Below are 15,413 nucleotides of genomic sequence, written 5' to 3'. Positions count from 1 at the left end.
GCTGCTTTCTCGTCTACTTATCCCCCTATAAATATTTCCCATTCTCTCCTATTTCCCATTTTCTTCTTTTCCTTTTCCCCCAACTTATTCCATTCCCCTCTCCCCATTTTGTTCTTTAAAAACAAAGCATCTACCAGATTATGCTCTTACTATTATCCCCAAACAAAAGTTTTGCATCGCAGCCATCTTGTTTCATGGATAACAGGTATTATTTGTAATTTTTTGTGCTAAACTTGAAAGTTTTGTTAAGCTATATTTTCTAATATTGTTTTTCTCCTTGCCAAGTTCCCCCTAGATCATCAGTTATTCTCAAAGAGTGGTCCTCATTTCACCAATATTGTCATTATCTGAGAATGTATGAGACAAGCAAATTCTTGAGCCCATTCCCAAGCCTCGTGAATCAGGAATTCTGGGGGTGGGCCCCAGCAATCAGTGTTTTAACAGGACCTCCAAGTTATTTCTGGCACACACTAAAGTTTGAGAACTACAGATCTACATTGTTTCACCTCTTGCCACAAGATTATTATTGCTTAAAAAATTTCTAAGGAGACTGAGGTTATGGGCAGAGTACTTCCCCTTTAACTTGAATAGCTATGCTTCCATGAATGAAGCCTAGGAAACTATGTATGCTGCCTTCTCTGAATTCCAGGACAAGATCATTCTATTTTCATAAGCTGCAGCCGGTAGCAACTAGGAATATACTTTAGAAACCTTGCTCCTGGCAACAGTGACAGTTTTCCAGCTCACGCTGGCATTGCCTGCCATGACTTCTAGGAGGAAAAAAAGAAACAGTTTTCTCTTGAAATATGAGAGAGCCATACTTAAGATCAAGACATTTAAACTCAAATCACTGACATCCCTCAGTCCTACCATTCCTTTTAGATGTATTGCTATTACCCAATACACCTAAGGTTTTGCAGTTCTCTTTTACTCCTCTCCTTTCTTGGCCTTCTGTGCCCATTCCATCCTCTTAAGTTAGGTCTTCACTGCCTTGGCATCCAGTGGTTATCACTAACTCCTCTGCCTGGATCTACTATCTCTTCTTCTATTTTTTATTTTGTTACATACAGATTAATTTTCCCCAAATAATAATCCTTGATTGTCACCCTCTTGTTAAGACTGATGCCACTGCCTGAGTTGAACTTATTAGCCTAGACCTCCAAGTTCTAAATAATCAAGCACCAGTTGTACCTTTCTAGACTTGTGGAGAAGCTCACTCCACAAGGAGGGTATCGGAGTGCTGTAGTCCCCTGACTATATAGTGTCCGTTCCCCTCTTTGCTCATGCTCTCTGCTGGCTCTGGAATGCCCTCACTCAACATGTCTACTTATTTAAAGCCTGTCCTTTTCTCAAGGTCTAGTGGTCTAGCTCAGATTTCACCTCCACATAAAGCCAGTGTTGATTACTACAGGGCATAGTGCTTTCTCCAGACCCCAAGTCTGTAGCCTTTTTGTTTCTACCTTGAGCTTACACTCCTACCTTATGTTGATGCCTTCTCCAATCTTTCCATGTTCATTAATAACAATCTGTTTCGTAGGACTTTGTATTCTCATTGCCTGTGTAGTAGTCCTTGAAAAGGGATTTATCTACAGATAGGGAAAGCATGCTAGTTCTACGTATTTAAGGAATTTTTCAACATGCTTATATTTTAATGAGTTTTATTTGTAGATGTGTAATATTGTTCTTTTAAGTGTAAAAGATAACTCTGTTACAAATAATGTGCCTCATTATTTTCACTGTTTTGACATTAGAAATAAGAAAACATTCCTTACAAGAACATCGCTCAGCTTCCTTCTGAAGTGCTTCTATAAAAATACAGATGTATGAAGCTTATTTTCTTGGACATAAAAAGCTTTTAATGTCACAAGTGTGTATATGTCAGTGTCTGGTATTTCAGGCACCCAACAAAATTCAATAACACAGTAATGGATTTAAAAACACAGTAGTTTTATTTGCCGTTGCAAAAAAATGACTCTGTTGTATAATTGACATAATTTTATCAGAATATCCAAATGTTGGGATTTGGAGAAAAGATTTTCAGGACATATATTATTATATCATTAATTCATCTTATTTTCCTTTAACTAAAATAGCAAGCTTTTTACAATACAAAATGTCATTAATATTAATACTACATTAATAGCTAATATTAATTTAATAACCAAACCAACAATAGTAAAAGAAAAAAAGAATAAATATATTAAGTCCTACTAATCCAAATAAACTGGTCAAACGGTCAAACACTTGAGATGTAATTTATCTCTTTTTTTTTTTTTTTGGACAGGCAGAGTGGATAGTGAGAGAGAGGCAGAGAGAGAGAGAAGGGTCTTCCTTTTTGCCGTTGGTTCACCCTCCAATGGCCGCTGCGGCCAGTGCATCGTGCTGATCTGAAGCCAGGAGCCAGGTGCTTCTCCTGGTCTCCCATGCAGGTGCAGGGCCCAAGGACTTGGGCCATCCTCCACTGCCTTCCCGGGCCATAGCAGAGAGCTGGACTGGAAGAGGAGCAACCGGGATAGAATCCGGTGCCCTGACCGGGACTAGAACCCGGTGTGCCGGCGCCGCAAGGCGGAGGATTAGCCTGTTAAGTCACGGCGCCGGCCGATGTAATTTATCTTTAAAGAGAATGTGGGTTTATAATTTTTAAGAACATCATGCAAATTAAAATTTATTAAGGAAATGCTGCCTTCTAGTTTGGAAGACTATTTTAATGCATTAGTAAATAGTATTTCTAATTACTTTTTTCAAATTTTCTATCATTCCTTTTTTCCCACATTTTCTAGTTCCTCTGTAGATTTTTCTAATATACTTTACTGCTTGGAAATCTTAAAATTTTGTTTTAATTGAAATGTTAAAATTATGTCTATTTATGATGTAAAATAGGATATTTTGGTTTGTGTTTGTGTGGGGGTGTATGTATGTGTTGTTGAATGGCTAAATCAAGCTATCTAACATACACCATTTGCCTCATGTATTTATCATTTTTTGTGGTCTACTATCTCAAATTATTTCTAATTAAAATACACATGATATTTCTAAATGCTTAAAATTGTGCCCTTGAATAGCTTATGAATATTGGTATCTTTCCATTCCTCATTTGTTAAGCAAACCCTTTCAGTAGTAGAAATAATGTTTCTTGAAGGCTTCTAATGTCACATAGCACATTCAAAGCCCTCCACAAACCAGCTCCTCTCACACTGTACAGCTCCATCTCTCGTCAGCTCACCCTCCACATGGAATAAACAACTTGAAATCTCCAGATATTCCAAGGCCCCTTCTAATTCTGTACCTTGCAATAGGTTACCCCTCCACTTAACGTGGCTTCTCCATTAGAAGAGCTCCCACCGTGTTTCTTGTCTCTTGTTCACTGCACTGCCTCTAGGGACTCAAGACGAAGGGTGTGCCAGGCATCTTTTATCCAGGATGCCAAACTCAGGGAAATTGGGCATCAATTGTACTGGCCTACAGCAAGCTAATATTGGAGAAGGGCTTAAAACAATTAAGAAAATAGAATGTGGATAAAGCACGGAACCCCAAAACCACTCTGTAATTCACAAATCCAAAATTAACCAACAGTTTTTGAGCACTGCCAAGCAAACGTTGACTATCAGGAAGTAAACATTGAATATTAGGAAGTCACAGCTTACTCGACTGAACACAAAATGTCAGCTTAGTTATCTGAAAGACTGATCTCATCTGATTTATTGTGGATAGGGAGTTAAATACTGAGAAGCGGTCATTGTATGTCAGTTGGAACTCTAGTGTCTAATTTCACGTGTGAGTACTCTTTGCCACCTTTTCCTTTCAATACGGTGGCTCCTGCCATCCGTGAAACACTTATTTCTTGGGGCTGGAGATGTCACTTTTTGTTATTCTGCCCTTCTGGCTGCTTATTTCTTCTCAGGCTCCTTTGTTCATTTTCCTGCCATCCAAATTCTGGGGAGTCCCAGTGCTGGCTGTCTCCTTAAATGTCATATTCTCTATTTAACTCACTTATGGCAGCCTATATCACAACTTTCTGAATAATGATGACTCCTGTAGCTCTATATCTTCTATCCTTGGCCCTGAGTAGACCCCTTGTAAATAAACTCCAGGCTCACGTACTCAGCTCCCATGCAGCATCTCCACTGGAGGTCTAAACCATGCTGGTCTATAATCTACATTCAGCATGCCCAAGACTTAGCTCCAGATTACAGTCTTCTCCCGTCATTTTCCCCCAGTGCTGAGCTAAGTAACAGCTGTGTCCTTGCATTTCTTTGAGTCAGAAATGTGGGAGTTATCTTTGACTCCTTTAAGTCATTCACGTCTATAATGCAAAACATCAGTCCAACCTAGAGAGCATAACCAGACTCTATCAACTACAGCTCACAACTGTGTCTACCCTCATTGTCCAAATCACCACGTTCTACTTTCTGGAAATCTGAAGTGGCTTCCTAAATGATCCAGCTTCCATCCCCATGACCCCATCCTTTATTTTCAAGTACCATCCAGAATGATCCTTTCAGATCCTGTCAAATTTGTACTGAACTATCCCATGATTTGCCATCTCAAAGAATAAAATGAAATATTTAGCATGCCCCACAGAGCACTCCACATAACCAGAATAAGTCTCTGACGCTCTCCTTTCTTGATCTCCAGAAATTCTAGCTTCCTGTTTGCTCTTCACGATCCTACTTCTGGGTTTTGCCCTTCTCATTCCTCTGCATGGGATGCTCTACCACAGATATTCTCTGGGCTCACTGTCCCCTTATCCAGTGTCTGTTGAGATGTCACCTCATCAGAGAGGTCTTTAGCTAAAGTATGTTAGCCCTCACCTTCACCACTCCTTTTGTCTTGTCTTATTATTACAGTATGTATTCTATTCAAATTTAACTTCATAACAGCTTGGATGTTGTTTTTGTTTTTGTGCTTTGAAGAGTCTAAGACACATAAAGACACTACGCTACTAAATATGTATATATAAAATACATGAAATTTGTTCCTTTTATATAAAGTAAAAAAATGATGAAAAAATATATTATTGTAAGCACTCTTAACCACGTAACCATGCATCAGTTCACTATTCCCATAAAAGTCACTGCCTTCCAGAGGGCAGGAGAAGAAAAATGAATTGTCATGCTCATGTGAATCACCATCCACTCGGAAGTTGACCTTGGTGTTCTGACGTTGTTGCTGCTCCTCCCTGCACTGCTGCCCAGCTTACTTACGATGGATGCCACTGCTTTAACACCATCTTCCACAGCAGAGTGAAAGTGAGGCTATTTGTGCTTCAACTCGGGTGTTTATCTCATTACTCTCCACTGCACTATTAAGCAAGGAAATATAAAGACATCAGATTCAACTGAATTTTGGAGGCAAAAAAAATTTACAGTATAGGTAGGAAAATATTAAAATTGTAATGAGGTGCTTCTTTTCCCATAGGCCAGGAGAAAAGCCATTTAAGTTGAGCACTTTACAGAAAGTCCCCTTTTCCTAACCTCATGCTCCTTTATATGGCTCTGTGTTTGTCTAGTTTTGCACAATAGTCTCAGAGCATCAGCTTTCCTTTTAGCCTCATCTCTGTCATGAGAAGTTGATTTCTCTTCAGCATCCATCCTCTTCCTCCATTGGTACATTCCTCAAGGTCTGAGAATAAAAATGAAATTTTCAGCAGGACTGTCCTTGGTTGTCCTTGTGAACTAAGTTTCTCAAAATGGCCCATGGTGGGTGCAGGCACACGATGTCCTTGATCCATCCAGTGATTAATTCTTCCAATTCTAACTGAATGGCTGACTGCCACTTCTCTCTCTCTTTCTCTATCTCTCTCTCTTTCCCTCTCTCTTTCACACAACTCCAAAAGATAATTATCTTTTCTCCCTAATAAATGGTATAATCTAAATCCTTAAAAAGAAAATTCTGTATTGACCCCCAAATTATCAAGGCTGCTGGTCTCTCTCACAAAATTAATTAATGCATTATTATAAACAACAGTACAATATTTTCTCCTTTTCTTTGTACCTTAAACACTTTTTTTCCCACAACACTTTAAACATGTAGTTCATTGTCTTCTGGCTTGCATAGTTTCTGATAAAAAGCCTGTTAATTTTTTAATTTTTTAAAAATTTTCTTTATTTGTATTTATTTGAAAGACATACACAGAGAGATAAAAATAAATCCTGCATCTGCTGGCCCACACCCCAAGTGCCCACAATAGCCAGAACTGGGCCAGGTCAAAGCCAGGACTCCAGAATTCAATCTGGATCTCCCACGTGGGTGGCAGAGACCCACGTACTTGAGTTACTACCTGCTGCACATTAGCAGGAAGTTGGAATCAGAATGGAAGTGTGGATTTCAACCCAAGCATTCCATTATGGCATTCAGGTGTCCTACGTAATGCCTTAGCCACTGTGCCAATCCCTGCCCTTGTTTTCTATTGTGTCTTTTTTTCTGTGGCTTTCAAATTTCTTACTTTATCAGTAGTTTTTAGCAATTTAATCATGATTTGTCTTGGCATGGTTTTCTATGTGTTCCTTCTACTTGGAATTCACTGAGCTTCTTGGATCTGTAAAATGGAGTTTTCAAACATTTGGAAATGTTTCAGCTATAATTCTTTAAAATGTTTTTTCTTTCTGCCAATTTGTATCCCTAATTTACATATATGTTAGACTTTATATCATTTTAAAGATCACTGATACTTAGTTCATTTCTTTTTATGGTCCTTTTATCCTATGTACTTCATCTTGCATATATTCCATTGTTATGTTTCCATGATTTTTTCTTTCATATTATCTTATTTTCTGTTCATCTCATTCAGCATATTTTCCATTTAAGACTCTGTCCTCAAAGAATTATATTATAGTTATGTCTAAGTGCTTGCAAAAGATGTGTCATTCTTGGGTGCTTCTTTAAAGTTAGTTAAGTTTCTAAAACAAAATGAAATAAACTTCAAGATGCAATGACTTTGAACAGCCCTTGTCTTGAATGTTGAGGAACAGTTTTTGTTGTTGTTTTTGTTTTTTTCGTGTGAATTGTTGAACTCTTTACTTAGTATAGAGTTGATCTTCTATGTATAAAGTTAATAAAAAATTGATCTTAGTGGAGATGGGGCTGAGGATGGGAGAGGGAGGAAGCAGAGGGGTGGGAGAGTGGGTGGGAGGGTAGGCATGGTGGGAAGAATCACCATATTCCTAAAGTTGAACTTATAAAATGCATTAAGTTTGTATTCTTTAAATAAAAGCTTGCTTTGGGGGGAAGATATATTTTTAGTTGCTTGAAGTTGAATTTTGGTAATTTTTAAGTCTTCCTTTTGTGTCCTTCTCATGCTGTTTTCTATGTACAGTGTATTCGATAACTGTTTAATGAACTGTTTTCATTTCTGTTCTTTTTGTATAATTTTCTTCTTGCATATGAGCCATATCTTCTTGCTTCTTCTAGGCCTTTTATTAGTTGCAGGATGTGGATTTTAAGTGTCTTAGATGCTGGGTTTCACTGTATCCTTTTAGTTTTAAACTTTATGATGACATGCAGTTAGCTGCTTAGAAAAGCAAGGAAACTTTGTTAAGTCCAGGGTGGCTCTTGATGGAAGATAATATAAGCCTACTTCGGAAGCAATACTGTTTTAAGTAGTCTCCCCAGGGGTCTGTATGCTACAGGATATGTAGGCTTTTCCCAGCAGAAGTTCATCTTGCATGTCTGTCTGGACTCTGGTCCCTGTTTAGATTGTTGCTCTTTGGCTTTCTTTTCTTGATCTCTCTTCTGCCTTCTCCATAGAGCTCTGCCAGGTACTCAGGGAGATCCCCATCGAGCTCTCTGGGATGTTGTTACTCTTCTGTGAGGGTCTCTGTCTAATGATCTTCCCTGGAAACTCTAGTCTCCTTAGCTTGCCTGCACTTTGACCTCTGTATCCTTAATTTGGTCATAGTATCAAGACGGGGGGAGGGGGGGCTTCCTCTCCCTGCATTGTGGCTTGCAGATTGCCACAGGGCAATCATAGTGCTCACCTCATTTCTTTCCTTTTTCTTCAGGATTTTTGTCCTACCCTTGGAATTTTGCCAGTTTTTATGATAGTTAAGGCAGGAAGGTATTACTGACTTTAATTACTTCATCATGGCCAGGAGTAGAAGTTTCAGTTGGTTACAATTTTCACAAATACTTAGTTCTGAGAAATTCTGAACCCCACACAATTTAGCAAACTTGATTTTTCTTAGAATCTCTGCTTAATTATATGTGGATCACTAAATAAGGTGTGTCCTATTTCATAGATATTGATACTTTTTGCAAATAGATTGTCTTAGCATTTACAAATAAGTAGGGTTAAATTTGTATCATGAATATTCCTGAAGAAATGATATGGTATTAACAACACCTGGAAGGCTTCAGATTTCATTTATAAAATAAGATATAGCCAAGGTATTTCAGTAACACCTATAGAGGAAAACTCTAGGTATCTGATATTAGTATCATATCATTAATATTCATTAATTCACTCATTCAGACAGAAAATATTGAGAGATGACTAAGACATGCTTTCCAGCTCTTTATGAAGATTGTAAGGAAAGATAGACTAGCAAGTGAGTAATGTAGTGGGATATAGCAGCACCACAGATAAGGACATTAGTTGAGGGATGTGGAAATGTATCACAGAAGCAAAGAGGATGGAAAAGGCTGGAATTTTTTATATATATTTACTTACTTATTTGAAAGGCAGAGTGCCAGAGAGAGATAATCAGAGAGATGGAGAGAGAGAGAAATCTTCCATCTGCAGGTTCACTCCCCAAATGGATACAATGGCCAGGGCTGTGCTATGCCTAATTCACCAGTCTGGAATTTTATTAAGGTCTCCCACATAAGTGGCAAAGGCCCAAGTCCTTGGAGTATCCTCTTCTGCCTCCCAAGCATGTTAGTTTGGAGCTGGATGGGAATCAGAGCAGCCAGGACTTAAACCAGCACCATTCTAATATGTGATGCTGGCATTGTAGACTCAACCTGCTGTGCCATTGCAGGTTAAGGAATTTGAATCTGCTTTATGGGCAATCTCACTGTCCATAAACCATTCATTTATTAGTTAACATTATTAAGCACCAGTAGTGTGCTATGTACGATGCTAAGGCCACCAATGCAATTCCTCCTCTAGGAGACAGATGGCTAATAAGTCATCACATGTCAATGTAGTAGAAACCACAGCAGAGATGTGAACAGAGTTATAGAAATGGAGAAGAAGGGAACTTCAGCCCAGAGGCAACTGATGCGGAAATGCTATCAAATAGAGCTTTCCATGGTTAGGGAAATGTTTTAAATATGCACCATCCAATATGATAGCCAGTAGCTACATATGGCTACTAAACACTTGAAATACCGCCAGTACAACTGAGCAACTGAAATTTGTCATTTTGTTTCATTTTAGTTTATTTAAATTTAAATAGCCACATGTATCTAATAGCTGTGGTATTGGAAAGCTCAGATCTAAATCTTCAAGAAATCTGGGCCTTTTGCTTGTTGAGTGCTGCCACTAGATAAACATTTTACATACTTTTTTTTTTTTTGGAAGATCTTCTTTATTGAAATAAATACAGAATCAAATAGGTGGGCCAGATAACATCTGTAACTTTGGGGGCCAAAAGGAAAGGAGTGTTCCTTTCTCAGAACTCAGATCTCCATGAGCTGGTCATTCCCCATGATCACCTCGTTCATTCGTTTAGCTTTGGCTTCAATCCTCTGGCCACTTTACATACATTTTGAAGTGATTTAGTCATGCCAGCTAACTTATAGAGTAAGTGGTATTAAGAGCTAACTTCTCACTCTATCCTTGTAATAGGTTTTTCACAACCAGTATCAATTTTATATTTTCTTTCAGGTGGTTTGCTCTGTTAGAGATTCAGATATTTATTATTTTAATATTTTATAAATATGACTGCAATCTTCTGGACCCGTTACCAAAGCCAGTAAGTATTTTCAGAATTTTGAATATTATTAATGACTTTCAAATTTGACATAAACCCTAACCTCTTGGTCTCAATGAATTTACCAATTTTGACACTTTTCCGTGGGTTAAATAAACTTAACCTTGAATTTGGCCTTGTCCATGAGAAAGGAATGCCTATAGGTCCCAAAGTAAACCTTCAGTTTTGGAAACAAGTCATTTCCATTTGGAAAACAATGGCACAGAGAGAACTAACCCAACAGTAAAGTCAGTGAACAGAAAGGACAAGGCCATGACGTTATGCCTCTCTCTGACCAACACATCGAGTAGTCCAGTCAGTGACTCCCTTCTAGATCAGTGGCTTTCAAATAGCTAAAGGATCAAGATCACATGGTCTGCTTTAAACACAGGCTGCTGGGCCCTAAACCTGGACTTCATGATCCAGTTCTTCTGGGAAGGCCTTCAGAATTGGCATTCTCAAAAGTTCCAGCTGCTGCTGCTGCTGCTGACCTGCATATCACACTTTGAGGAGCAGTATCATAGGCAATAAGAGTAACTTCAATTTAATTCTAAATGTATGGAAGCCATTTTGAAAACCCTGGATAAAAGGTGGTGTTTAAGCTGAGGCTGAAGCTCTGAGGCTACTCACATAGCATCCTGTGCTTTGATTCCCTCTTGATATAATAAGGATAATGTATGGAGAGATAAATAAAACTCTTGGGTGACATTTCAGTACAACTTATGTAAGTGCATAAGTGATACAGAAAATATTACATTACTCACAAATATACACATTTCAACACTCTGTGGCTTTCTTTTGTTCTTCTATTTTGAGTACAAGTAACAATCAGTGATGTGCGGCTCTCAAATCCTACAGTGAAGGAACTCAAAACATCCTGCTCAGAAGTTTTTAGCTGCTTGCTGTGTTGTTGGCAAAATAAAGACCAGGGCCCAGTTTTATAGACACCTAATGCTAGTTCCTGGTCGACCCCATTAGATGTCATAATTTTACTAAGGACTAACTCAGCATTCAACTAATTTATTTTTCCCACTAGCCAGAGAGCATAGGAATGCCTTTTCAGATTATAAAGGAGGACATTTGTCAAAATCATAGATATGAGATGCAATTTTGATTGTATATTTAAAGAAAAAGATTTTTTTTTTATTTTAAAGTCAGAATTACAGAGAGGAAGGGTAAGACACACACAAACACACACACACACACAGAGAGAGAGAGAGAGAGAGAGAGAGACAGGTTTTCTATCTGCTGGCTCATTTCCAGGTGGCTGCAATGGCTGGGACTATGCCAAGCGAAAGCCAGGAGCCAGGAACTTCATCTGGGTCTCCCACGTGAGTACTAGGGGCCCAAACACTTGGGCCATCTTCCGCTGCTTTTCCCAGGCAGTTAGCAGGGAATTGGATTGGGAGTGGAACAGCAGTGCCAGCATCATAGGCGGTGGCTTTGCCTGCTACACCACAACACTAGCTCCAATTTTGACCAGATATTTAAGCAATATTTCTGTAGTACTTTCTTCCTAGCAAAAAATTCCACTAGCTATATTGAATATATTATATTATTTTACATGTATCTTATTTATGTTTTGACACTACTAAGAGCATTTTTTTTAAAAAAAAATGTTATCTCAGTTTATAAAAAGTGTGTCTAGGGCAGGCATTGTGCACTGGGTTAAGCTTCTGCTTGGGATGCACACAAGCCATATTGGAATGCCAGTTCAACTCCCAGCAGCTCCTGTTCTGATCAGGCTTCCTGTGTCACACCTGGGAAGGCAGCAGATGATGGCCCAAGTACTTTTGTCCCTGCCATCTGTGTGGGAGACCTGGATGGAGTTCCAGGCTCCTGGCTTTGGCCTGCAGGCCAAATTTGGGGAGTGAACCAGCTAATGGAAGCTATCTCCCTCTTCTCTCTGTCTACCCCTCTTTCTCCATGACTCTGCCTTTCAAATAAATAAATCTTTTTAAAAAATACAAGTATAAGTGAATTCCCATGATCACAAAGTGCATTGCATTTCACAATTATACTTGAAAGAACAAGATAAGCTGAAATTATTTAATTATTAGAAGTGTTTGAATAAATTATATAATGAGGAGATCAAAATATAGAATATGGCCTTCAAGGTACCACGCTGTTTTAGGAGATGGAGGGAGTGCATTTTCAGAGGGTGTTCTGAATACCGCTGAGAGTAGGCAAAGCAGTGGCCTTGGAAACCGGCTCCTCCAAAGGAACTTATGTACCATAGTAACACAAATCAAACCCCAGAACTCCAAGTTTTAAATTTGCAGTGGGCTAGTGTTTTATTTTACCGACTTTAATTTAGTTTGAACTCCCTCTGAACCAATAAGGAAACACTGCAAAGCTTTTCAGGTCATGTGATTGGACAGCAGTGTCCTGATGCTGACAATGGAAGCTGTTCCATTTTCAGTGTCCATGAGAAGATAACTTAATTGCTAGGGCAAGCACAATGTTGGTAGCATAGTGGGGATTTATTTGTTTTGTTGGTTTTGCTGCATCTTACCTTTTTGAGGTCATGTATCCTTAGAAAATCTCACAAAACTTGTGAGTCCTTTTTCTAGGAGAAAACATATTCACACATACAAAACTGTGGGTGAATGAGTTCATGGGAACTCCACGACTCAGTCTACCAACAGCCTTAAGAATCTCTTTGCTAAGGAGCCCTTTTTGGGCTATGCTGCATTCAAACTTGACAACGAGTGATTATCTACATTGGATCACCTCCTCTTTCCTCACTTCACATCTGCTCCCAACTCTCAAAGTGGACAGAACAGGTTACTTTTCCTTTTCAAGCCCCGAAGTTTCAAAAACATCTTTGTGTTATTTGGAACATAAGGACCTCCTCTCACCTCCACGCAGATTCATACCTTGGTTATAAGTAGGAGAAAGAAATTGGAACCCATAAAATATCCTTTAGAAATCATGATCATAAGTGCACTTTGACAATTGTTCACATAATCAACTACATGTAGTTTTTTAAACACCTATTGCATGTAGCATGGAAACCATACCCAGTGGAGCTGGCATTTGGCCCCTTGGGATGGCCACATCCTTTATCACAGTGCCTGGATTCAAGTCCCAACTCCACTTCCAATTCCAGCTTCCTGCTAGTGCATACCCTGGGAACCAGCAGATGATGGCTCAAGTTGTTGAATACCTGCGTCCTTATGGGAGACCTGGATTGAGTTCCAGGCCTAGATCCAGATGTTGTAGGTATTTGGGGAATAAACCAATGGATACGAGCTGTCTATCTTTCTCTGGCTCTCTGCTTTTCAAATAAAATGAAAATAAGTATAATTTTAAAAAGAAGTATCACCCAATTTTTATAAATGTTGCATCACAGATTTTAAGTCAAAAATGTAGGAGGAGCCTTATTTCTGGTATCTTCTTTAGCCAGATAAAGCAAAGAGTAGGTTGCAGTTCCATAGCTTTCAGTATGTGAAACTGGAGAGACTGTTACTAGCATAAAAGATTTTCCTCCTTTTCTATGCCTTGAATGAAGCAGTTGATGCTAGTTGGTGCTTGATGTTGTGAAATTCATCAATGCAAATCGTGCCTGATCTTAAAATGAACACTTTATATCTTTTTGAGAAAAATTATAATTGAATAAATCTTAATTTTAAAACCATTGGCTTATGCATTTCTTCTGCTTTTCTATTTTCAGAGTTTTCTGCATTTGGTGGGGGTCCCTCAGCCAGATGGGCAATGCCGAATTGAATATAAACAAAGAATATGACACCTGCTGGGCCACCAAAGGGGTAGAGCCTTCTGGAGAAGTGATGCCACCCTGTCCCCTTCCCTGGCAGCACCTGGACCTAAGATCTGTTACAATACACTGCTTTGCTTTATGCAAGAAATATGCAATTGTGTATGTTTTTGGTATCCTCAAGAACAGGAATCTGACATCACTCGTGACTGTGTGGTTTATCAAAAGTGTTGAAATGATAAAAAATTGGAATTTGATTTCATGCATAACTGTATTAAAACTTTAAATAGAAATATTGTCATTTGAATAGAAATCTTAGTACAGTAAACTCAATGAGGGAGCAACATACTTAGAGAATATTAGATAATAATTAAAGGGGTTTTCTATTTTCCTAAATGTGATTGCTAAGTAACGATTGGAATTCTTAAGCTCTATTCATATAATTCTTTATTATAAACATATCTAATGCTGAAAGTGTGAATAAGATGATAGTTTTCTAAGACATGTGAGGTCAGGGATTCTACACTGTACTATGCCTAGGACAGCACTTCTCTATAAGGAATATTCAGTAAATGGGTGTTGATTGGTGTATTGATTTATATTTTAATTAAGGTGGAAGCACTGTTTGACTCAAGATGCTTACAATTATACTTTGACATAAATACTAGGCTTGCTGGATGTAGAAACACAAATATGATGTTGTGCCAAAGCAAACAACTGCATTTGAATCTGTTCTTCCTTGTAACTGTGAAATATTTACCATAAAATCCTGCAAAGAAATCCTATCATGCTCAGGAGAAACATATGACACTGTTCACAGTGATGAACATTAAACAGTGATGTCGTGATTTATCTCTCAGTAGTCAATAAAATGCTGCCTGCCTCTTGTATTTCACAGTAAGTTTGATAGTGCATGCTGTCTTCTGGGGCTTATTTGCTTCCCTGCTAGAATTATCCCCTGGGGTTGATAATGATTGCTTAGTCATCTATTTCCTACCAACAAGCACATGACTCCCTAGGAGAAAATAAAGTACATTGGGGTACATTAAGTCTTTCCAGACTAATGTAGTGACTTTGAAGCTTAATTGGCAGCTTGTAGCTTAGCTTAGCAGGCTCAGGGATCTGGAGTTTGAAGGGGCTGTAGAAAGCAGTTTGGACTCCACAAAAACTGTGAGAGTTGCAGACCACAGTCAAGCAGATTCTAGAAAATATGGCAGGTACATTCTGTAGGAACTCACATCCTCCCCAGCAGCTGAGACCCACCAGAAAGCATGGTATTTGCATATGCACTGACGATGAATTTGCAGAGAAGCGCAGCTAGCAGTTACCTTCTGCTTCTTGCTTGGTAAAGATAAATGTTAGCTGACAAATCTACACACTTTAAAAAAATAATGCAGACACCAGAGATCTGTTGACCTTTGGAATAACAAATAGTAAGAGGAATATACTTGAAAGTCCCATTTTTCTTCTGATTTCTCTACACTGGGATATTATATTTTATAAGATCAGAATTCATTACTCTGTGTTAACTGAGATTTTCTTGAAAGAAGAGCCTGAGAAAAGGACTTGTATGTATGCCGATAGTGAAGTGCTCCTAGGCAACAGAAATGAAGGAGTGGAGAAAATAAGCCAGTATTGGAGCTGAGTCATCAAGTGTTATAGCACTGGGGGCTCAATTTCACTGTGACCCCTTGAGAAACATATGGTTGTCCACCTTGAAGGTGAAAGGCAGGAGCAATTATTGACTGCCTCCTTTTCCTAGCTGATTAATGATTACCCCA

The 15,413-nt window shown here is 38.6% G+C and overlaps 1 protein-coding gene across 2 annotated transcripts in view; it reads left to right on the top strand.

The window, feature by feature from the left end:
* The window catches only part of LOC133755952 (24-hydroxycholesterol 7-alpha-hydroxylase), a 95,384-nt gene extending 80,719 nt beyond the window's left edge, over positions 1–14,665 (top strand). Inside the window, exons 11-12 of one of the 2 annotated variants that reach the window (XM_062186220.1) lie at positions 9,830–9,917; positions 13,591–13,834. In XM_062186220.1, coding sequence (XP_062042204.1) covers positions 9,830–9,917; positions 13,591–13,662 — 160 coding nt within the window. In that variant the 3' untranslated portion in view covers positions 13,663–13,834. Of the gene's footprint in view, positions 1–9,829; positions 9,918–13,590 lie in introns of both variants that reach the window. The other variant, XM_062186219.1, reaches the window with a different exon arrangement.
* Positions 14,666–15,413: the final 748 nt, after the last annotated feature.

The sequence above is a fragment of the Lepus europaeus genome, chromosome 3 (genome assembly GCF_033115175.1).
Source record: "Lepus europaeus isolate LE1 chromosome 3, mLepTim1.pri, whole genome shotgun sequence".
In the NCBI taxonomy this organism is placed as follows: domain Eukaryota; kingdom Metazoa; phylum Chordata; class Mammalia; order Lagomorpha; family Leporidae; genus Lepus; species Lepus europaeus.
This window is presented reverse-complemented; position numbering and strand designations above follow the sequence as displayed.